The sequence below is a fragment of the Bombus pascuorum genome, chromosome 2 (genome assembly GCF_905332965.1).
Source record: "Bombus pascuorum chromosome 2, iyBomPasc1.1, whole genome shotgun sequence".
Classification (NCBI taxonomy): Eukaryota; Metazoa; Arthropoda; class Insecta; order Hymenoptera; family Apidae; genus Bombus; species Bombus pascuorum.
The window spans coordinates 511956-536080 of record NC_083489.1 but is presented as its reverse complement, the minus strand read 5'-3'; the positions used below and the strand labels follow the sequence as shown (position 1 = coordinate 536080).

The following is a 24125-nucleotide window of genomic DNA, read 5'->3' as shown; positions in this document are numbered from 1 at the left end:
CTTTAAATATTAATTAAACAATAAAAATTCATTAATTTTACTAAATTAATAAAGAGATTTACAGTTATTAGAGATGAATAATGTAGTTAATATATTTTTCATTTATAAATATGTATGTATGAGATGATAAAGTTATTAACTTATTGATAAGAAATATTTATACTAGCGGCACCTATCATATTACTGCTGTATTATGGTAAATAAATGTGCTGAATCTGTCGACATGATATAAAAACAATGTGAAAAAATACTGATTTTATTTAATTAAAACAAGCAATTAAAATGTCAGACGAATCAGAATATGATGTAGAACCAGAGGAATTTGATATTTATAAACGAAAGTATCAATTCCTACTAGATAGGTGTGAAGTTTTACAACAGGTTTATGTTTGATTTTGGTATTCTGTATTTTACTCAGTGATTTATTTGTATGCAGGAAATAAAACTATTCACTTTTTAATTATAGGAGAACGAAAGATTAGTTTATCGTATCCAACGTGTTAGAAAACTTCTCAAACGTACAAGAAAGGAAAAAAAGTTAGTTTAATTTCTAGGTTATATATAGAATACTACAAATATATTTATTATTTATTTTTAAAATAATAATAAGTAATATACCTGTTTTGTATCTCATTATATACCGCTAGCATGATTTGTTAAAATATTTTTTTTTTATTTTAGATTTTTAATTGATCGTTTGGATCAACATGGTGACCGTTGGCGAGAAGCACCTATGGGAGTGTTTGAAGAAAACAATATATTTCAAGTAACACTTAAACCAGAAAAAGGCCCAAAAGCCACTGCTCATAATTCTAAAGAAGAGAAAACTAAGAAAGGAACAAAACGAAAAGGTGCAAAAACAGATCCCAATGCTCCAAAAAGACCAGCAAACCCATTCTTTCAGTTCTGTCAAGAACAAAGACCCCGTGTTATGGAACGCTTAGCCGGAGAACCAGAACCAAGCAAACAAGAGCTTACCAGACAACTTGCAACTACTTGGAAATCTCTCAGTTCAGAAGATAAAAAGGTTTGTACTAACAAAGAACTCGTGTGCATCTTTCTAATATTTGAATTAAGATATTCATCGTACATGTTTTTTTAGGTATATTACGACATGTATGAACGATCCAAAGAAAAATACGTTGCTGAAATGCAAATTTATAACAAAAAATCGGAAGACACGCCAAATCATATGTCTTTAAATATAACATAGTATTTGTATATTTAAGATAATCATATTTATAAATATGTAATTTATAATCATATATTTGCATGTATGTTAATATTTATATATAGAAAGTCAAAACAAAATTTTATAAATAAAATGAACAAAAATTATTTAGGAAGAACATTGTACATTGATTAAAAAAGGCATGTAACCGTCAGTGATCTCTTTGTAACCATGATAAATTTATGCCTTAAAATTATCCTTCTCCCTTCTAAGGAATGCCATAGTTTGTATTGGATCTTTTTGTTCAGTGTGGTCCATAACAGATTGTTCGTGAACTCGCATAAATGGGTTTGTGAATTTCTCTTCCTGAATAGTGCTTGGCACAGTAGGATTATTCTTTTCACGTTGTATACGAACCCATTCTATCTTTTGGCGAATTGCTTCATTCTCTGGCTCCACATGTTTTCCAAATTTTAAATTATTTCCTGTGTACTCATGGCCACAATATACTTTCTATAAAATATCCAAAATATATCCTTCTTACTTTAGTCAATGATTATTTCAAATGGAAATCTAAATATGATTTATATACTTACAGTTTCATTAGGTAACGATCCCAAAACTTCTATAAGTGCTTTATACATTTGTTCTGCAGTACCTTCAAAGAATCTACCACAGCCACCAGCAAAAAGTGTATCACCTGCAGATTAATATTTATTATCTTTTGATTAACTTACAAACAACTAAATACGTAATTTATATTTGTACCTGTAAATACTGCTGGTGATTCTTGATCTCCTGTAATGTAATAACATATATGCCCACTAGTATGACATGGTGTTGCTAGGCATCGAACTTGTAATTTTCCAATGTTGAAAGTATCATTGTGTTTTACTTTACATGTTAGTGCCTCTATTCTATCATCTCCACCATATACCTGAAGGTTATTAAATTTTTTACACAAATTTGCATTTCCTCCAGCATGATCCCAGTGGTGATGAGTGGTCAAAACTTTTGTTAAACACACGTTATTTTGTTGTACTGCACACGCAACACTGTCAGGATCAACAGGATCAACAATTGCAGCTTCCTGCGATGCTTCATCGATAATCTTATAAAATTACAAAACTTAATGTTAAATAAATTTCATAATAAATTATCATCAGCATCATTATTATGAAATTATAATAATTTGTAATTTTAAATAGAAATAACAAGTAAAAATTTAATAATCAAAGGAAGAAAAAGTAAAAAAATACCCACTAGATACATGTAATTATCTTGGAGTGCAGGTAATATTTGAACCTTCATGTTGTCTTGATTTATTAATATAGAATTACAATGTCTTGCATAAAAACCATTGGTTGAAATACTTTTGGCTAAAAAAAAAAAAAATGAAAGCGCTTGTATTTAATATTGAAATTCAATGTATACAATAAAATATATATGCACTCTATTGAGACTGTAGTCTGTTATCATATAAAAGTGAAAACATCATTTTCTTTCTTATCTTTTTCACATGTGCAATATCATTGATATATACCTTGGATCAAACAACAATCTGCAAAATCTATATTTAGACCTCTGAATTAAATTGATATACAACGTAATGTTTAAAATTTAATAGCATATATAGAATAATATTTGTATAAATATATATATATTGTAAAATGATATTTGTAAAACAGTTGTATATTAAAGTAAACAGTAATTTTAATATTTGAACATTATATGTATTCAAATACTTACAAATATGGAAAGTTATTTATCTTTAATTACTTTATGATTATATTTTGGATAAATAACTTTCATATTAAATAAAAACCTAATTTTATATTAAAACGCAATATTTATAAAAGTGGAATTTTCCTAAAGTAAAAATATTGATAAAAATCGTAGAAATACTAAAATCTGAAGTATAGAAATAGTAAAATAAAGATATCTACAAGTTTCTTTGAAAATATAATAAGATAAAGGAATACCCCTAAAATACAAAGATGTTAATTTGAGCCAAGAGGGATAAGCACGATACATTGCATTAAACATGGTATATTATATTTAATATCGAGACTAAATCACGTTTTTTGTGCAATAAATTACTTAATATCAGACACTAACAATATGTGCAACGTTACTTGCCTGATCCCTACGTAGTACTACTAAAAAACAACTGGACTCAGCTGATCGGTACGATGTAATTCTGGTATAAACTGTTACGTTAGGTTACATACAGCGTTGTATGAACCATCGTCGACACATGAACGTGCACATTTTATATTATAGCATAATTTAACTAAACAGCACTTGTTATTTACTAGTAGAATACAAAGCAATCTTTTTTGCTATTGTCATATGTAAATATCTTCTTAATTTATTTACAATGTCTGCGAGCAGTTCGAAAGAAATAACTATAGACAATGAAAATCAAGATCAAAAAGAAATAATAACTATAGATGGTGAAGATCAAGGTCTGTTATTGTTTTATCATATTAAAGATAATATTTTTTCAGAAATAAATAAATTCGGAGTATTATGCTTTATGATTGTTATTATTATTATTCATATCAATGTATTTATATATGGTTCTTTGTTATGTTCACATTTTACGTTTTTAAGATTATTTGTCATAATTATTCTTTTTTTAGACAATGAAGAAGATGAAATTACAGCTATTGACTTTGAATTGAAACAGATCGAATATGAAATGCAAAAGCTTGAAGATCGTAAACAGATTTTAACTCAACGTAAGGAAAAGCTAAAGGATGACGCACTTTTGAAAAGAAGTCTCTCTGTATCGAAGAAGGATTGGACAAAAGAAGATTTTAGTTGGTCCAAAGATCTGAGAAAAGCTTTAAAGGATGTTTTTAAAATAGATAAATTAAGAGAATTACAACTACCAACTATGAATGCAGTTATGTCGAATGTAGATGTTATTTTAATTATGCCCACAGGTGGTGGTAAAAGTTTGTGTTATCAGTTACCTGCTGTTATTAGTAAAGGTATTACAATAGTAGTATCACCATTAATATCGCTCATGGAAGATCAGTTACATGGATTACAAAAACATAATGTAAAAGCTAGAATGTTAAGTGCCAAAGGTAATAAAGAAAACGTAAAAGTTATAATGAATGCACTGGTGGATAAGAAATCTGACCTTAAATTAATTTATGTTACACCAGAGTACATGGCAAAATCTAATCGCTTTATGAACAAATTGCAAAAAGCCTTTGAAATGAAACGTTTAGATTGTTTTGCAATAGATGAAGTGCATTGTTGCAGTCAGTGGGGTCATGATTTTAGGCCTGATTATAAATTTTTAGGAATCCTAAAGTCTATGTTTCCAGGTGTGCCAGTCTTAGGTCTAACAGCCACTGCACCAGCTAAAATTATTGTGGACATTCAGAAGATGTTAGACATTCAAGGTTGTTTAGTTTTAAGAGCTACTTTTAATAGACCAAATCTATTTTACGAAGTTCGACGAAAACCAACAGATAAAGACACATGCTTAGCTATGATAGAAAATTTATTAAAAAATAGATTTAAGGATAAATCTGGCATAATTTATACAACTACTATCAAAGATGCAGAACAATTGACAACTGATTTAAGAGCATTGGGCTTGAAAGTTGGATGTTATCATGCGATGTTAGAGGCAGACTATAGATCAGAAGTATATTCTAAATGGATATCAGGAAAATACCAAGCTGTAGTTGCCACTATCGCTTTTGGATTAGGTATAGATAAACCAGATGTAAGATTTGTTATTCATCACTGCATTTCAAAATCAATGGAGAACTTTTATCAAGAAAGCGGACGTGCGGGTAGAGATGGAAAAAAGGCTGTGTCCATAGTATTATATAGGTTACTAGATGTATTTAAATTAAGCACAATGGTATTTCAAGATAAAGTTGGTTTACAAAATTTATACAAAATGCTAGAATATTGTTTAGATCAAACATCATGTAGACGTAGTTTGATCGCAGTACACTTTGAAGAATCTTGGACTAGAAGTGATTGTGCAGAAATGTGTGATCATTGTCGGAAACCTAAAGAGAGTAAACAAGTGAATATAGCTCCTTATTGTAGACATTTATATCAATTCATGACCAGAGCGGTACAAAATGAAACCAGATTGACTGCCTTAAAGCTTATAGATGCCTGGTATGGTAAAGGTGCCACAACATTAAGAGTATCTTCTGTACCAATACCGAAATTCACAAGAGAATCAGGAGAAGCTATAATAGGACATTTACTTGGAAATGGTTATTTACAAGAAGATTTTCATTTCTCTGCGTATTCTACAATTTCCTATTTAAAACGTGGACCTAAAGCAGCATTAGCACTGGATGATACTCACGAAATACTTTTTAATTATGAATTGCACTAATCTATATAAATATATTATGATCTGTGATATAGTAATAAATTTTTCATTATCAAAAAGACACATGCCATTAAGTAAACGGAACACCATTTGTAACTTTTAAATGTTCCTAATCATCAACAATATATTTTATGTATATCATTGTCAATGATATTTTATATAGTACTTGTGATATCTTGAGTTTAAAATAGTTTGTAAAATGATAATCGTACTCTACATGTATGTTATACATTTCATACATTTTTATATTCAATAACAAAAGTTTTTTTTATCAGTATTCATAGAAAAGAAAGTTCTTAGAAAATAATAAAAACGATTTTTGATATAAATATATTATTTCATTTCTAAATAGTTTTAGGTATTTAAGACATATTTTTTTACGAAATTATTTGACCCACATTTTAAACATACATGAAATAATCGTTAGTAAGTTGGAAACGAAGGTCGCTCGTAAAAATATTTTTTAAATGAAGTTACAAGAACAAAACACGAGTTCTTTTTACGAAATCGGGAGCAAATAATTCAAACTTAACACAAGGAGAAAAATCAATAAATACCATATGTACAACGCTAGACAACGTTATGTCGGTAGCTCGGATAGTAAGCCAACCACCAGGTTCACGATCAGATGGAAATATTGATCCTGGATAAGGGGCATCTGTATTCTGTCTGTTGGCAAACACGTTTTACTAAAGTACTAAGCAGCAGGCTGATATTAGATTTGTAATTCATTCATCGTTAGAAATCCAACAATGAAATAAATAAGGAACGCCGCGTAACAGTGATCTATTACGAGTGATCGTAACGGGCGCTCCGCATTTGAGAAAATACTTGGGGTTTTCATTCAAAGTTCGATTATATACGTCTACAACGAACAGTGACGTGCCGATGATACATCTTTCATTCATGAATCCATTCAAGTGAAAGTTAAGTCGATTAACTTTTTTTCAAGAATTTTAAACGAGGGAATGTTAAAAAATGGAATCTCGATGATCTCTGATATTTTGACAAAGAATTTTAACAAAGTATTATCTTCGTAGTACGAGGATAATAAAGAACAGGTAAAGACGAGAGACTTAAGTGATTGAGATGCATGCTTCTCCATATGTGTGCACATTTTATCGGTTCTATGTATATATCAAAACTAATTGGTGTGATAACATGCATGCATGCTTAAATAAGCCTACGACTACAGGAAACATTACAGAAAAAGAAATCAGTTCATTATAGCATTTCGATGCAGGTCTATTCGCGCGCTTCTGCGCGACGAAGTTTCACCACTGCAGTTCTGATGCTCTCTAGAAACACCAAGTATTCCATAGATATCGTCTAAGAATCGTCAGAAAAAAGAAATAGTGAAACTGGAACTGTTAACTTAATACTGTGTTCTTCAGTGTCAAGGGTCAGATTGTATTCGTACGAATTCGTTATAATTGCACATAATACTTCGTAATCACTTTAACGATCGTCATTCGGGTATCGTTATAACCCCGCGACGATTCAATATTGTCTAAAGGCAAATTTAATCGCACAAACGCAAAAATCCTCGCACCGCGCTCTAATAAAATTTACTAGATGACTTATATGCACCGATCTGCCTTAAAGGAAGATGCCTCTGCCAAATATTCTGAAAAAGGCAAGCAGTTATATTTTAGGCGATTGTAATCAGGACAATCGTCGTACTATGTACCAGGATGGTGAAGCATTATTTTGCAAGAATAACGTATGCGTTCACCCACCAACTTTAATGAGACAGAATTCCGATGTGGTACATCATCCCGGTTATATGGCCATAACCTGTAGGTTTAATAAAAATTCTAATGTACCAACTTTACATCTCAGTTGGATCCCGAATAGCACACTCCGTAAACATCCGACTACGTTAGAGAATTTAAGCGCGAAGAAACCGGACTGCGCTACTCATCGAGACACCGACATAAGCTCTCACCATTCCCAAATATCAGAGGAAAGTTGTGACTTAAAATGTGATTACGAAAATGCTGAAAAGGTTGACGTCTGTTTAGAAGTAAAGGAACCTATTAATTGCGGAGATTGTGAACGCGTTTGTTCTGGTGGTTTCCCACGAAGTGCACGTCTCGAAGGTGACGATACGAAAAACGATGACGGAGAAAGCATATGTAATCATCAAACTCTGCTTACGTCAGAAGTTAAAGAGACTCCAAATGTCAATATCAATCGGGAAACAAACTATCATCGGTCTGACAGTTTATCGTCTACTATACATGAAGAAAGTGATCACAGCATCGGTTTGAATCAATTACATTCTCAATCTCTGAATTTGAAACATGACGAGAATCAACAGTGCAAAGATAAAAAAGTTTCTGAATCACATGAAAATGATAGAATAAGTATCGACGAAGAAATGAGATATCCTTATTGTGACGATACTAGCCTGAAAAGTCGTAGCATGTCATTAACCTCTACATGTAGCTTATCGGTCGGTGTATCTTCAGAAGGTACTTAGTTTATTAGTTTAATTATTTTTTTTTACTAAACTATAGTTGCTGTTAACGTGTAAAATTTGTTTCTTCGTAGCTGAAGAAATCCCATCATGGATGAGATCACCTGAACTGTTAGCTTTACAGCATAACCTCACATTTCCTGAAAGTGCAACAGCTTCACCAGTGACATTACGTAGAGCACATAGATGTAGAAGGTTTTCAGTGGATCTCAGCGAAATGAGATCCCTAAGATTGTTTTTCGCTGATCCGGCTTGTACTTCTGGTCAATTAGTAGTTGCAAGTAGAGAGAGCCAATATAAGATTCTACATTTCCATCATGGTGGGTTAGACAGACTGGCAGCTACTTTACATCAATGGCACCAATTGCTTTATCCACGCTTAGATACAGACGCTGAGGAGACACTTCCATATAGGTAGAATCTAATTAATGAAAACACAATTAATGTTTTACTAAATACTCACAATTTTTCTATAATTCAGGCATTTCATGGTATGTCGGCCAGAGGTAAGTCGTGACGAACTACACCCAGAGGAGGGACAAGTACCAATGATTACATCGCTAGCTTGGAAGGATTTATTAAATGAGAGAGGTCAGGTAGAGGATGATCTTGCCCTTCGTAAAGGAATATTTTTTGGTGGACTAGAACCTGCATTAAGGAAAATTGTGTGGCCCTTCCTTCTTCATTGTTATTCATATCAAAGTACCTATGAAGATAGAGAACATATTGATGCCATACGTAGACAGGAGTATGAGGAAATACAAAAACGTAGACTGAGTATGGGCCCAGAACAAGCAGACCATTTCTGGAGAAATGTGGTGTGTATTGTAGAAAAAGATGTTGTCCGTACTGACAGAGGAAATCCTTATTATGCTGGAGAGGATAATCCAAACATTGAAATAATGAAGTATGTTTGTATAACAATAATTATTTAATATTTCAATTTATATTTTATATATATTTTATACTTTTATGCTAATTTTCAAATATATATTGTTACTATTAACACTATCATATTTTACTTTTTACAGAAATATTCTGTTAAATTATGCAGTTTATAATGCCCGATTAGGATATACTCAAGGTATGTCTGATTTATTGGCTCCTTTATTAGCTGAACTTAATTCCGAAATCGAAGCATTCTGGTGCTTTGCTGGCTTAATGCAAAGATCTGTGGCTGTGTGTACGCCTACTGATGTAGATATGGACAGAAATTTATGTTACTTAAGGGAATTAGTTAGAATAATGGTACCAGACTTTTATGCACATCTACAAAAACATACGGATGCCCTGGAACTTCTATTTTGTCATAGATGGATACTCTTGTAAATACAAATTTTATAATTATAGAAAATTTATAATTGTATGCAGAGTTATTTCTAATAATATATATTTTACAGATGTTTAAAACGTGAATTTCCTACCGAAGTAGCGTTAATAATGTGGGAAGCTTGTTGGGTAAATTATTTAACCGACCATTTTCATCTATTTCTTTGTCTTGCTATAATGTGTGTTTATGCAGATGATGTAATAGCTCAAGACCTGAGAACAGATGAGATGCTATTGCATTTTAGTTCTTTAGCTATGTATATGGATGGAAATCTCATATTAAGAAAGGCAAGAGGCCTACTTCATCATTTTCGTCAACTTGTACGTTTACCATGCACATTAGCAGGGCTTTGCCGACAATGCGGCCCCGGAATGTGGGATAGCACACATGATCCCGTTATAGAATGTGTAGATCATAATGATGCACCCTGTCCATACTTGAATAATTATGAATAACGACCTAACTTAATGAAAGTGAGAAAACTATCCTATTGTTAAAGCTTTCAAATTATTCTTACGTTAACTAATCAAATTAAATGCTGCTCTTATATAACATAAATAAGTTATATAAATCGCAGTTGATTAAATGTTGTAAGTAATAACAGATGTTAATGAAAGTATAATATTTGACTCACTGTTTGTACGATTACGTAATATCATGAACGAAAGGACATATATTTATATTATCACGAATCTTATTTGCGTAACTTCTTAACTTATAAATGCTAATTCAGAAATACGTGGCAAATTAAATTTGGTAATCAATAAGAAACTAAAGACATATCTTAAAATTTAACATTCAGCTGATTCCAATTTAAAGAAATTACAAAAGGTTTTAATGATGATGTATCTACAACTTCTGTAAAACAAAAAAATATTCTGTACTAAATAATTAGGTAGGATTTCAACGATTATGACGAGTTTTAACCGAAAACCTGTAGTACAATTAAAGACTGATGACCAAAGAAGAATCTCCAGACAAAAAAGAAGCTTTTTCACTGCACAAACATTATGCTATTTATTTAACACGATTGAAAATGTGCCATCGTTCAGCTTTCAAATACAAATTTCACGAGTTGTGATCTGAAAATAAAGATCGTATCCGATATCAACAAAAAGAAAATCAAACGTAATTCGATGTAAGTATCGCGTAAAAATTTATTATAAGTCCGTTTAAATTTCTTGTGGTCAATTAATGATACACGTGTTCACTTTGGGGTATTCATTTATGCGATATTTTTAGTATCTTTCTGTAAAACAAATTTCGATTTATTATATATTCATTATAAATAATCTATTATCTTTTAATATATAGTACCTTGAATTTTTTTACATTCAACATTTTATAGTAAGCCTGTAACGATGATTTATACATAGATGATATGTATAAACGTCTTTTACTCACCGATTCTTTTTTCCTTATTCTGGTAACCCAAAGTGTTTTTGCTAGTCTATTTGCTCACAAAAGTATAAAATCGAAGAAATAATTCGTTCTATATTTCAAATTCTTTGATCTTTTTTTTGTATAAAATAAATATTCTCCATTGAATAAATGTATACAGAGACAATGATTTGTGTGATATCTTACAACTTAAGGAAACAAACTTTAATAATAATAATTGACAGAGTTGTAAAGATTTCATGCAAATAAAGTAATGCTTTTACTGTGCCACCTTATGTTGTTACACTATTACAGAGAAATCTATTCGTGTTAAAATTTCTTCTGCTAAGTATAATATATAAGTAATGTATGAATAAATAGAAATATGTATATACAGAATATATTAAAATATAATAGAATATATTATATGTATGTACAGATTATATATATATATATATACATATGTAATGAATATATTCACGAATAACATTAATTAGTCTATTTGCTATTCGTGAATAACGAATAAATCGAATTTATTCGTGACCTTTTTCTTCGTTAGTCAAAATATACTTTCGCCGAACTGATTGCTGTAACTTTGCTGTTACCTTCGCCCGGCACTTCTTTAAACATTTTAGCGAAAAACTTTTTCTATAATACATGATTAATGCCGTTTGAATATTAAAATGTTCAAAATCAATTAAAAAACGTGTAAACAAGAAATTCACTTTATGAAAATTAGTATTGCTTCGGCAGAGATAGTAACATTGAATAACTCAGTGAAATCAATGATATCAAATTTACTTTATTATAGTTTTAGTAATATTAATCATTAGTATTAAAGGATGATTTTAAATATGCCCTTTTATTTTCATTTAAATTAAAAATATATGTAATATAATTGATTAATTATCTATATATCGTATACTATAATAGTATACAATTTTGTAATGAATCTCTTTAATTGCGATTTAATCTTAGTCAGAAAATGCTTAAAATTTGTTACAAATATAAGTATTGTGTGAAAATTGTAAATACTTCTTGATATTGATATTTTTTCGGTGGTAAACATCGCGTCCTTACCTTTGCTGCCAATGAAAAATTTTGAACGTTCCAAATTTGAATGTGAATTTGGAGGCATTCCCAACCCATCCAACGTATAAAAAAACGTAGTTAGCCTTCATATATCTTCTATGCGCCCACCCGCTAATGATATTAAATCATGCCTTCTTTGATTGGCTTCAACCTTTGTTTGAAACAATTTTTGCATGAAGTCATGAAGTAAGGTTTTTACTCTATATGTATAAAAGTAAATCAATGTAAATTTATATAATCAGTTCTTTATTTTTCTGTTTATTTTTAGAAAATATATGTGTACACATTTTATATATTTGTATAAGTACACGGTATGAGAGGCATATTGCAAATACTTTGTTGGCAATTATACACCATATACATATAAAAATATGTTCTGTGATATACAAATCAAAGTTATACAATCCACAACAGTCATTTAATCTGCCTAATATTTTCTATGCACATAAAAAATAAAGTATGCTAGAAAATTTTTAAAATAAATTCTTTCTAGATGTATCATACAGGCCTTCGATAGTTTTGGACATACATTTGTTTATTGTACAAGTCTACAGATTAAAATATACCTTCATACCGTTGAAATAGTGGACAAAATATTATTAGTTGGCCACCAAATATCACTTAGTTGAAAGACATTTATGTACAGTAAAAACTGTATTAAGAGTGGCATATTCTCTATTGAATAAAAATATACAAAAGATATTATATAAAAGACTACAACGTAAATTAAATGTATTCATTCGGCTTGTACGAGATTAACCCTGACTTGTGCCAGTGTATTGTCAGTTTATTATGACACATTGTGTCATAATGTATTCTTATTATCATAATTAGTATCATTATCACTATTAATACCATATTTTCTCTTATATGATGGAGAAGATAATATTCTAATAATGATGCCAAAGTGTGAAAAGTTGAATGAAGGTATCTTATTATCAAGGACAATTGCTCAGTTGTTCTATCTTCTACAATTATTCTATAACACATTTTAAATAATAAATATTTACTAATATTTTAAAGGTACTTTTTTTTCTCACTGGTAACTTATTATTTGAATTACTGTTAAAAGTTTCATGTACTTTAAGAATGATTTTAACGTAAACATTAAAATTACTAGTATCACAATTTTCCTTTTACACATAGTAAATGACCAATTTCAAATCCAATGATATTACTTTAGATATGCTCTAGATTTCGCAGATCTAAAAGACAAAACAATTCAAGTATGCACCATTATATAACTCTTACCGCTTTTTTAAATCCTCGATTTAGTATTTCATAAGATTTTTATCCTAAAGGTATGCTTATAGAATAGAAATGAATTTGTATAAAATTGACGGATACTAAAATCATGCAAGCAATGGCCCAAATTATAACAAAAATTAGCCAACAATTACTAGAAAATGGGCTTGCAAATTTATTGACGACACCAAGACCTATAAGTCTATTTGTCTTTCGTCTGGCATAATATACCAAAAACGTTGGAATCAAATATTGAATTCCTGCTCCGGCATATGATCCCGTAATTCCCACTAATATCGATAAATCTTTGATACTCATAGCAATCATATACGGAGGCAGTATTGCTAATATTGGGAAGACAAATTTACGAAGACACAAATGAGACGTATCATCGCTGAGGAACAATGATTGTAGATTATTCCTAAGGGTGATGGCTATGATAGGAAAGCTTGTGCTTAAAGTAAATACTGGAAAAAGCGACAAAAAATATTCTATAAGAATAATAAAAATATTGTTACTTTTGGAACAATCTCCAGATCCGCGGGGGCTAAAATCTAAAGTGTAAAGATCGTCCAAATGTTCGAAAGCGAATGCTCCAGTTAGTGCCAGTAAGAGATAAAAAGATGCTATTAATAAATAGTCCAATGCCAAAGATCGAGTCAAAGTAGACTTATTTGCGATTGGAGCGATCAATGCAGGTAAAGAATGGTGACACATAAATGAATAAATGCAAGCACCAAATAAACTAGGTATACCTGAAATACGCATATGCAACAAATTTATTTAGTTAAATACTAAAAATATGTATATATTTTATAGTTATGTGGATAAACTTACCCATGATATTTGCAGCTGGAGGATTTCCTTGCGCACCATGAATAATTAAATTTTTTAAAGCATATACAATCATGATAGTGAATGCAAGCCATCGCATTCCTGAAGTTAAGAGTTGAAGATATTTAGTCTTTTGAATATTAAAGAATACGAAAGGACCCAGCAATAATATAAATGTAGTCTGAAAATGATACTTATTATCACTGTATGAGAAAACGATAATTGTTGAAGTATATATGAGTAACTCTGTTTATACATACAAGGAACATTCTATATGCCTCTGATCGATCCAGAGCAAATTCTTTCCAACACAGTTCAGTATCTGGTATTGTAGAATTGCATGTAAAATTTACCGGTTGATAAGTACAAACAACGTCAGCTAAGGTTTTTGCAACAGCTGCTCCATATATACTTAAATCTCCATAAAGATATATAGCAAAACATAAATAGAATAACGTTGTACCAAATTTATTAAAAAAAATTGATGCCATTTGCCCCATTTCTATTTTATCACGTATTACATAATATCGATATGTCATGTCTGCACGATCAGGACTACTTGAAAATGGTGTAACAAGAGGTGTATCTTCGGAATCTGAATTTGAAGGACCAGATTCACCTAATGTTTGAAGTACCTACAATTAAAACATAACATAAAATAGAACATATTTTAAATAAAAATGATCTCAAATGGCTAATAGAGCAGGATATACAGCCTATTTTATATAAAAGATATAATGCTACTGAAATGAAAAATCATCATAGACAGCACGACATAGAAAAAGTCTAAAAACCTCAGACTCTGACTCGTTGATAGATGAATCTTGAGAAAGACATACACGTTTTCGATGTTGAATGTGTCGCCATGCTATTATAGCATTGGCAGATGCCATTACCTCGATCACAAATGTAACAGTGATAAAACTGTAAAAACAAAACAATATACATATATATAATTAAGTCTTGAAACTGATTAATCAAAGTATATAGATTTTATAGATATACCTTATAAATGCTAGTATTAAAATAACACTTAATCCAAGAGCCCATCCTGCCTGACTAAAAACCGCGGGTAATGTTAAAGCTCCTGTTCCAACAATTAAGTTAAAAACGTATATAAGACCAACCTGAAATGCACATTAATAATAAAACTTCATATATATAGAAAACAAAAGTCTTAAAATAGCAACAAGTCATTCGTCCGATAACCGAGAATGGTTTTGTTTACGGCCAAAGGTTATGTGATATCAGAATATGTCAAAATTATAAAATCTATAACACGATTATAAACTTACCCATGTCGAATATTGATCACTTGAATTTTGCTCGAGCATTTTGATTGATGTTATAGATTAAAATGAAACAGTTTGCTCGAGCTTACAGGTACCACTGCCATGTATCATTGACCTAACTATCGCTTTGTACTTTTCCAGTGATGATTTGAGAGCAACTGTGTTAAGAACGTACAAAACCTCAACACAAAGTCTCTTTATTTTTCTCCTCCTTAATCTACCATATACTCTAGTTATCTTATTATTTAAATATAATCTTATTATAAATTTTACTCATTTGTTATTAAAGATTTTAGAATTAAATATTTACCGTGCAAAATATGCGACAATTAAAATTTAAATTTAAATTCATATCAAATATATGTATCCTTCCTTCCATTTAATAGTATACGCCGCAGCTGATTTTATGAGTCGAGTGCATTGTGCTGCCATCTAATTGCAATTTAAATATGATCACTAACAAAGACAATGTAAATATTACTGCTACCGCTGCTACACATTAAAATTGTATGCCCTTATTATTATCATATATGTATGTATTATATCTAAATACTTTGCAGTACCTATGTTATGACACTGTTATCTAAGTTAAAACTTTTGTCATTTTGTTCAGTGAATAGAAGACTATCACAATTCGATGATGTAGCGAGTTTATTAAAAATTGATACATAATTATGAAAAGTTACTTAAAAAGAACTTACTTTACAAATAAAACCATTTCTTCCTTAGTTGGAGGTTGAGTCGAATATTTCATAAAGCAGTATTATTAAATATATAAATACAATATACTGGTAAAATGCCTCTACTACGAAATTTTAAATAAAATTTTATGACTCGAATAATGGCACTTTTATAAAAAGAACAGATACCACTTCATTAAAAATAATTTTTATTCGACCGAAAATATAAACCTAATTCTTAGTGTAATATAAACTTTTTACCACAAATCTTACGTTACAATAATGAATAACGCCAAACGGTACAAAAGCTACGTTATATATAAAACTACGTGAATTCATGTTAAATGAAATAAGTGATTAATTTCTTTTTTTTTTTCTTTCTAGCTCAGATTAACTACGATGTACTGGATTGGAGATCAAGGACACAATATCCAGTAAAGGGTATTGGATAACTGTAATCTTAAAAACACAAAAGTCAAAGCAATAATGTTTTTAAGAGTTTTATTTTATAATCCCATAAGTCTAAAGTAGTCTTTAAGATGTGTACGTGAATGGTCTTGCACAATACAATGGGAATAAATTATAATACTTTGGCTACGCTTGCGGGGTCGAAACCGTGTCTTTTTTATTCGTTTGAGCGAGCGTTTGTAGGATATTTTTCTGGGTCAGCGGTCTCCCCCATTATTAAAAAAAAAAAAAAAAAGAAAGGAAAGAGCCATCTTTTCCCTCAACGATCGGTAACATTAAAAAAAGATTATGATTAATAAGTCGAAGGCCTATCTCCGCTAGGAATGATGAATTCTAGAAAGACTGACACAAACCTCGTTAAATATCGCAGAGTAAAGTAACGGAATGCATTTAATTGGAGGACACCAAATTAAAAGATCTTTCGTGCATTAAGGATAATCACAACGGCTCCATACTGCATCGGAACGATATTCCGAAATAATTTATATAATAGTTTACCTTCAGCTCAAACTCGCGAATATTAAAAATTGGCAAATATATAGCATGTTCGAAAAAAGGAAAGAACATATGATTATTTCGATTGTAGAGTGAAATATCGCGATGACAATAAGAAAGATGTTTTTCGTGAGGGTGGTTAGCTAGATGCTACCATAGGGAATATTATCTGAATGTATAATACAAAGGACTCGATAGAATAATAAAGTATTTAGAACTTCGGAGAGTACACGAAAGACGCAATAGCGTCCAATTAAATGATGAAAAAAAAATAGAGCAAAATCTTTTAGAACTGTTTTTGCGCTAATTAGCGATTTACTACTTTCATTCTGCATCATTCAATTAGACATTACTATATCTTAAAACTGATCTTCGAACGTCTAGATATCTCTCTTATACTATTGAATCCTCTGAATTATATATCCATGTAACAATACCTATGGTCGAGAAACGAGACAGAGGCCGCTCTCGGGATTGAAGGAATGATAATATGCAAGAGATATCAAAGATGTGCTTAGAAGCACTTCCTGTGGACAATGGATGGTCCAGACTCGTCGTATTCTTGTTTGGAAATCCACATTTGCTGGAAGGTAGACAAAGATGCAAGAATAGATCCACCGATCCATACAGAGTATTTCCTCTCAGGTGGTGCGATAATCTTGATTTTCATGGTGGATGGTGCTAGGGCAGTGATTTCCTTTTGCATTCTGTCAGCGATTCCTGGATACATGGTGGTACCTCCAGAAAGGACAGTGTTGGCGTACAAGTCTTTACGGATATCGACATCGCACTTCATGATCGAGTTGTATGTTGTCTCATGAATACCGCAGGCTTCCATACCTAGGAAGGATGGCTGGAAGAGAGCTTCAGGACAACGGAATCTTTCGTTACCAATGGTGATTACTTGACCGTCTGGAAGTTCGTAGCTCTTCTCCAAGCTAGACGATGAAGCGGCGGTTGCCATTTCCTGTTCGAAGTCAAGGGCGACGTAACAAAGTTTCTCCTTAATGTCACGAACAATTTCACGTTCGGCCGTGGTGGTGAAGGAGTATCCTCTTTCTGTGAGAATCTTCATGAGGTAATCGGTCAAATCACGGCCAGCCAAGTCCAAACGGAGAATAGCATGAGGCAAAGCGTATCCTTCGTAGATTGGTACAGTGTGGGAAACACCGTCACCGGAATCTAATACAATACCGGTAGTACGTCCAGAAGCATACAGCGAAAGTACAGCTTGAATAGCGACATACATAGCGGGGGTATTGAACGTTTCAAACATGATCTGTGTCATCTTTTCACGGTTAGCCTTCGGGTTGAGGGGTGCCTCGGTAAGGAGTACTGGATGTTCTTCGGGAGCCACTCGAAGTTCGTTGTAGAACGTATGATGCCAGATTTTTTCCATATCATCCCAGTTGGTGACAATACCGTGCTCAATCGGATATTTCAAAGTAAGGATACCTCTTTTTGATTGAGCTTCGTCACCAACATAGGAATCCTTCTGTCCCATGCCAACCATGACACCCTGGTGGCGTGGTCTTCCGACGATAGATGGGAAGACGGCGCGTGGAGCGTCGTCTCCGGCGAAACCGGCCTTGCACATACCGGAGCCATTGTCAACTACGAGTGCAGCAACTTCTTCGTCACACATGTTTGGTTTATTGAGTTATCTGCAAAAATAATAAAGATATTAATTACTTGATTATGATTCCTTTTTTTATTACAGTTTTGCAGTACTTTCTTATAATGTTTGTTAATGTTAATTATGGAATACGAAGTTAAAATATACTATAAACTTTTAGTTCAGCTATTAAACATATTTTATAATTTCACATCTTATATACATATTCGCTTTTACGATCCATACGAATAAGTACAAATTTTTTTACGATTCTTAACAGAATTTTCTATTTTACGCATAAATTACTGTTAAATATAATAAAGAAAATCCAGAGTTCAACTAATTCATTATTCATGTGGATAGATATTTCAAAATGTAGTTTCCATAGTATTCAAATAAGTTCCAAAAAACGAAGCTAAATTATTGCTTAATTTCGTTTTAAATTCTTAATAAAAATTAAACTACATATAAAGATGTACTATGAAATCATTCATGACATATTACCCTATAATCAGGATAGTAGATTACAAAATAGCATGTGCTGTGAAGCAATATTTTAAATATTTTCAAGATGGCGTTCAGCGACACGTAGCATTATACTATCGCGATAAAAATTAACTATCTCAAATAGAACATTCGATGAGCATAGACACAAATATACTCTATGTATTTTTCCATATCAAGATAAGTATCATTGAAAAAGTACGTAATCTTGACGAACTTTCTACTGTCCTGTAAACCGCCGTTAACTAGAACCGCACCCTGCCCCGCCCTTCCCCGGCATTGAACGGTCAATATCCGACATGTTTTCAAAGAATAAATCCTTACAATGCTAAGAACATAGAAAATTGACTACAAGCTTTATTCATTTAACTAACAGACATAGGAAAACTATCCTTACTCCAATAAATTACAGTCTTGAGATACTTCGAGCATATTTTACATTCTAAAGAGATTGACATCTTCTCGTAAAACGAATCTGATTCTTTTTTCATTCACATTTAATGCGTCACCGATACTTATAACTACTTTTACTTGTAACTACACTATCCTATAGTGTAATTGAAAAGATAGAACACAAAACACACAAAATTTGACACAAGCGTATCTTAAGCCTAACACCACCCACTTCTCGATTTGGAAATCCACGCTCGGATGTACGATTTGTCGATCAACTATTCGCCCACGCACTAATCTCTACTTGGTTGCACTGAAGATTCTTAAATTCGTTTGAACTTCGTATCGTAGGATGTTATCTATCACTGAACTTAGGATGTGATGACTTACGTTTTTCGTTTCGTATAAAAAAAGTTATGTACAAGTTAGGGAGCTCGGGATCTTTGGATGTGACACTGCCGCACAACCGACCGATCTAGCACCAAACACAGAGTGTAGCTGACAGCCGGCTCGCAGTGTATTATATGAACAGAGTCGTTGTTCGGGGTCCCCACCACCAAGCAATCGGCCAATAAAGGCAGGACACCCTCAGCCAATCCTGGCTTTCTTTACCATATATGGAAGTGCTCTGCCACGGAGGGGTTTACCCCCTCCACCCCCTATCTGCCCTTCTCCGAACGTTTGAAGTGTGTCTCACCACCCTTCGTGAATGTATCTGCCAAATTGACCGAACCGCACATCTCCGATCTTGCCAATGCTTCCCTTCCTCTCCCCCGCGATACGTAAGTTCTGTTTCGACCATATTCAATGTCACTCGATATTTTTATACATCAAAATAATAAATAATTAGTTTCGACATTTCCTTTTTTTAATTCAATTTGGGTATTTCTCGCCGACCCTTATTAAATGCAAGAGCAAAGGAAACTTTTTAATATTACAATTTACATATCCGAATATTAGTAACTTCATGGTTATTATAAAAAGATACTTTTAAGAATACTTAATATACGCTTGACACTTTGGCTCAATTTCGACTACTTTTATTAATCTTTATGAAGTATAGTTTATGTAAATAGATAATTATTTTCTCTTCGTTAGATAACTATGAGAATGTGTAATATTATAATTAAATACTATTATTTTACACATGCTTTTAGAAACGGTCACAATTAACTTCAAAGAGTGATAACTATAAATATTCGAATTGGAGTATCGTATAGAAAATAGGTACGCTGTAACAATTTCTTGCACTTATCATCCTAATTTCCCAACAGATAACAAATTTACGTTGGTATTTCATGCTACGAGCAAGCATAATCGCAAGTTAGTGCTGTAACATCCTAACTACAGAGTACTGCTATTAATAAACGACCACGTCGCGACCACCTGCCTTACAGTGCGTACACGTCAGGAACCACTTGACAACGACAACCTGTCGGATCGTCCCGGCACGTTCTCGCTTTTCAAGATAATGCTAGTAGAAACAAATTTCCCAAAGAAATAGGCGCTATATCGAGAAAAATCAGAAACGGAGAGAGCAACGCCCTGCCATCATGGCTGCTTATGAACCGGCGTTTGTCCTCGATCTTTTCGCCGTTAAAATTATGACAGATCGCCGTGAAACGCGCTAAATTAATAACAGTGTTGAACTTAACAAGCTGAACGGTACAGTACTTACCTTTTAGAATTGAAGGTAACGAACAAAGTACACGATCGTTGATCGGCAAAGAGACACCGCAAGAATACTATCGGCACGACGAAACGAGACTCGAGAGCCGCGAGTTGCGAACACTGTGAGTGAGCAAGATCGTGGCCGGTACCGTGTCATGTGGACTCGCTCAAAGGTATGGTCGGTATACATGCTGTAAATGTTCCATATTACCTAACATATTTGTTATTTGTTTCCTCTTATTTTTTAAATTTATGCATAATATAAAATTAATTGAACGATGAAAATCTGAAAAGTAAGAAACTCAACGATAATCTGTTTATTTTAAAGTTATATTTTTCAATATCATCATAGTTAGTACACCCCTGTTTCAAAATGGATTCGTCCGGCTTCCCCACCACTTGGATTCACAGCTCTTGCCATATATGGGCATAAAACGAAAGCGGCTCGCTGATTGGTCGGTTGGCCGGCTGCCGGCTAGATTCTCCAAATGCCGCTTCAAACTGTACGATACGGGGAGCATAATGCCTTCTGGAAGCGTACACTAGCTAAGGGCTTTCCTGACTAACCGTCAGAGCTGTTTGTAGTAGTAAACGTATCAATACGTACGAACGTATATGTGAAGATTATCACGTTCTTTGTGTGCGCGTGCTAGCGACCAGTACCGGCAGTAGGTATGAGTCAGAAAAAGTTTTGTTATATACTTTGGAATGGTCAACATTTTTTTTCACTTGATGCAAGTCGAAACAGTTGTCATTGAGATTTAATGATCCTCTACTCATTCGTAAGCTTTCATGGAAATTCCTATCTGTGAAATAATATTATGAAGTTCGTCGAATTTATATTACGATATTTAATGAAATAGGAATCATGTTACTAATCCTGGGACATTTTTCACCTAATTATCATTTACCATTGATTTCTTAAATTTGAGGAAAACTCTTGTGAGAGAATTCTTATTCATAGGACTGATTTTTTGTTCAAATTTTATGCTAAATTCTTTCCACAAGAAAAACTCGTATTTCTTGATATACATAACCTATTTACTATCTTGTTTACTTAAAAATTTATTAGCAAAAATCATATTTCTTTCGCATTAGTTATAATTACATAACATATCTTGGCACTAGATTTATTCGTTAACCAGGATATGGTATGGTTATATTTGAAGAAAGCGAATCTTCGAACGAGAAAGGGTAACAAATTGTCTTTCTCGTAAAATTTAATAAAATAATATTCCGCCTTTACAACATAGTCAAATAGAATAAGCTGGCGTTTGTAGAAGGTCATTGATGATTTATTTCCAAAAAATTCAGTTACTGTGTCACTTTCAATATTAATGAATGTTAGTGACTCATTGTAGTAATAATCTGCATACCATGTTTAGTACTACTTGTCTTCCTTTAAAAAATTGCGCTAGAAGGAAAATAATTCGCAAGAAGGATTTAGAAAGTCAGTAGGTCAGACTCCACTATTTATGCATACTCATTGTCTAGATTTCGTTTTAGAGTAGGACAACTAATGTCTGCTTAAAAGTTAACATGTTTTTGAAGAATTTTAAGGTAGGCTTAGACTAAGTAATTAAATGATGTTCGTCCACCCACTTATTGCGTGTGGTATATGTCATCTCGGCCGCCTTTTTCATACAACAGAAGCTAAAAATAGACTCAAGGGCGCGGATAAGGGTGCACTGGACTACTACCACGTCACGTAAGCCCTATGCTTCGGCCCTATTTCCTGTATATGTGTCGGTCCGACGGAAGGCGGCATGGTGTGTGTGAGTGCAGTGTCTGCTTCAAAATCGATACGCGTGTTCGTGCAGTCTACGATGGTACATCGTACTTGTGCACGGAAACCACGTGGTGAAGGAAACGTCAAAGTACGACTGGTGATACTGCTTGTTGTTTTGTCGCAAAACATTTTGTAATTAACATGTTTATCAGTCGCAATCGTTACTATTAATAAAACATGTTGTTATCAGTTAAGAAGCAAAATATAAAGAAATTAATTAATAGTGACGCTGATGAAATATCGTTCGTTTAAATATACAATTATATGTCTTTTAAGTCGTAATAGCGTTTGAGTTAATATAATATCGTAAATCTTAAAATCTATTTAAAAATATATTTTTTCAATGTTGGCTCATTCGTATTAACAGAACCGCATGCATACTTTTAACTTAATGCCTTATAAGAAATACACGTGGGATACGTACCATTGATTATTAATATATTGTTTAAGTTTGGACATTGCGAAAGGTATAGTGGAGGAAACAGGACAGTTTTATAAATACACCTGCCACGTTCCTTTGTCGAAATAGTGCTTTGATGACACAATCAGTGAATCATTTGTACCTAATAAGAAATCGTATCGGGTTATGCACTCGTTCCTCTACGAGGACGTGTCAAATTCTGTTCTTGATTTTATTTTTGATCGTAGAATTTCATCATTATTTTTATTTTTCAAATGTAACCACCATACTTTATATGGACGTCAAATTTAAATATACGTCATTAATGTGCCAGATAAACGGATGGACTGCTTCATCCAAGTCTAACCTAACCTCGAACATCGAAGCCGGCACCCAGCTGTCACACGCACACAGCATCTTTATACACATCGATTTCGTGTAACTCCATTGTCCTTTTAACCGCTCAGGTTTTTATTAGACAATATGTTATTTTACTCAACTATAATATCAAAAGATAAATACAATACAATGGTATCTATGGAAATTATTTTTATTGATTATACAAAGTTCAAAGAGAATATATGAGTCATACAGAAACCGAACCGATGAATTGTATTTTTTGAAAATTTCATAATTTTTGTCGTATTAGTGTTTAGATAGAAATATACATATTTGCAATTGATAATGTAAGTGAAACGCTTTATACATGACTATGTTTCAACAGCACGCGTTAGTATTAACCTTCGCTGCTCCAGCTGCTCCTGCTGTATCACACGACGTGTCTCTATTTACTTTCTTCGTTATCGTGGCAGATCCGCAATAGGAAGAATTAAATCCAAGTAAGGTGGAGGTGCATTGTGGGCGGCCTGAAAACCCAATGGTCCGCAAAGCCTCGACCTT

The 24125-nt window shown here is 32.5% G+C and overlaps 5 protein-coding genes and 1 long non-coding RNA gene across 16 annotated transcripts; 4 read left to right on the top strand and 2 right to left on the bottom strand.

Moving 5' to 3' along the window:
• Positions 1–177: 177 nt before the first annotated feature.
• LOC132904653 (uncharacterized) lies at positions 178–1238 on the top strand. The gene is made up of 4 exons (XM_060955343.1): positions 178–381; positions 467–537; positions 682–1027; positions 1103–1238. Exons 1-4 carry the CDS (start codon positions 283–285, stop codon positions 1211–1213), a joined length of 627 nt encoding a protein of 208 aa, XP_060811326.1. The 5' UTR covers positions 178–282; the 3' UTR covers positions 1214–1238.
• On the bottom strand, positions 1194–15621 carry LOC132904644 (hydroxyacylglutathione hydrolase, mitochondrial-like). 9 transcript variants are annotated; one of them, XM_060955310.1, is made up of 10 exons: positions 15521–15621; positions 15214–15368; positions 14924–15045; positions 14713–14842; positions 14179–14553; positions 13922–14099; positions 2435–2550; positions 1940–2282; positions 1768–1871; positions 1194–1684 (listed from the first exon to the last, which is right to left on the bottom strand). In XM_060955310.1, exons 2-10 carry the CDS (start codon positions 15250–15252, stop codon positions 1412–1414), a joined length of 1680 nt encoding a protein of 559 aa, XP_060811293.1. In that variant the 5' UTR covers positions 15253–15368; positions 15521–15621; the 3' UTR covers positions 1194–1411. The 9 variants fall into 9 exon arrangements, with proteins under 9 accessions (XP_060811293.1, XP_060811295.1, XP_060811292.1 ...); XM_060955312.1 differs by lacking the exon at positions 15521–15621 and having other exon boundaries at positions 1940–2108; positions 2199–2282; positions 15214–15397; XM_060955309.1 differs by lacking the exon at positions 15521–15621 and having other exon boundaries at positions 15214–15393.
• On the top strand, positions 3504–5884 carry LOC132904643 (ATP-dependent DNA helicase Q1-like). Its single transcript, XM_060955308.1, has 2 exons — positions 3504–3639; positions 3817–5884. Exons 1-2 carry the CDS (start codon positions 3552–3554, stop codon positions 5556–5558), a joined length of 1830 nt encoding a protein of 609 aa, XP_060811291.1. The 5' UTR covers positions 3504–3551; the 3' UTR covers positions 5559–5884.
• LOC132904639 (TBC1 domain family member 16) lies at positions 6016–11779 on the top strand. 2 transcript variants are annotated; one of them, XM_060955302.1, is made up of 6 exons: positions 6016–6616; positions 6799–8032; positions 8112–8451; positions 8519–8944; positions 9069–9362; positions 9438–11779. In XM_060955302.1, the coding sequence occupies exons 2-6, from the start codon at positions 7165–7167 to the stop codon at positions 9820–9822; spliced, it is 2313 nt and encodes a 770-aa protein (XP_060811285.1). In that variant the 5' UTR covers positions 6016–6616; positions 6799–7164; the 3' UTR covers positions 9823–11779. The 2 variants fall into 2 exon arrangements, with proteins under 2 accessions (XP_060811285.1, XP_060811284.1); XM_060955301.1 differs by having other exon boundaries at positions 6016–8032.
• A 461-nt stretch (positions 15622–16082) lies between the features above and the next one.
• Positions 16083–21205, bottom strand: LOC132904650 (actin-5C). 2 transcript variants are annotated; one of them, XM_060955333.1, is made up of 2 exons: positions 21044–21205; positions 16083–18517 (listed from the first exon to the last, which is right to left on the bottom strand). In XM_060955333.1, exon 2 carries the CDS (start codon positions 18496–18498, stop codon positions 17368–17370), a length of 1131 nt encoding a protein of 376 aa, XP_060811316.1. In that variant the 5' UTR covers positions 18499–18517; positions 21044–21205; the 3' UTR covers positions 16083–17367. The 2 variants fall into 2 exon arrangements, with proteins under 2 accessions (XP_060811316.1, XP_060811314.1); XM_060955331.1 differs by lacking the exon at positions 21044–21205 and adding an exon at positions 19756–19912.
• Positions 21206–21388: 183 nt separating this feature from the next.
• On the top strand, positions 21389–23769 carry LOC132904658 (uncharacterized). Its single transcript, XR_009657642.1, has 2 exons — positions 21389–22913; positions 23560–23769. It is a non-coding gene; the product is annotated as an uncharacterized LOC132904658 (long non-coding RNA).
• The last annotated feature ends 356 nt before the right edge of the window (positions 23770–24125 follow it).

Bases quoted from the DNA above. Each gene is read 5' to 3' on its own strand.
- LOC132904653 (XM_060955343.1), top strand. From the start codon at position 283: ATGTCAGACGAATCAGAATATGATGTAGAACCAGAGGAATTTGATATT. The intron at 382-466 runs GTTTATGTTTGA...TTTTAATTATAG, and splicing joins GGTGTGAAGTTTTACAACAG to GAGAACGAAAGATTAGTTTA. The intron at 1,028-1,102 runs GTTTGTACTAAC...ATGTTTTTTTAG, and splicing joins TCAGTTCAGAAGATAAAAAG to GTATATTACGACATGTATGA.
- LOC132904643 (XM_060955308.1), top strand. From the start codon at position 3,552: ATGTCTGCGAGCAGTTCGAAAGAAATAACTATAGACAATGAAAATCAA. The intron at 3,640-3,816 runs GTCTGTTATTGT...TTCTTTTTTTAG, and splicing joins TATAGATGGTGAAGATCAAG to ACAATGAAGAAGATGAAATT.
- LOC132904639 (XM_060955302.1), top strand. From the start codon at position 7,165: ATGCCTCTGCCAAATATTCTGAAAAAGGCAAGCAGTTATATTTTAGGC. The intron at 8,033-8,111 runs GTACTTAGTTTA...GTTTCTTCGTAG, and splicing joins GGTCGGTGTATCTTCAGAAG to CTGAAGAAATCCCATCATGG. The intron at 8,452-8,518 runs GTAGAATCTAAT...TCTATAATTCAG, and splicing joins GAGGAGACACTTCCATATAG to GCATTTCATGGTATGTCGGC.
- LOC132904644 (XM_060955310.1), bottom strand. From the start codon at position 15,252: ATGCTCGAGCAAAATTCAAGTGATCAATATTCGACATGG. The intron at 2,283-2,434 runs GTGGGTATTTTT...TAATTTTATAAG, and splicing joins AAGATAATTACATGTATCTA to ATTATCGATGAAGCATCGCA. The intron at 1,685-1,767 runs GTAAGTATATAA...GATATTTTATAG, and splicing joins GATCGTTACCTAATGAAACT to AAAGTATATTGTGGCCATGA.
- LOC132904650 (XM_060955333.1), bottom strand. From the start codon at position 18,498: ATGTGTGACGAAGAAGTTGCTGCACTCGTAGTTGACAATGGCTCCGGT.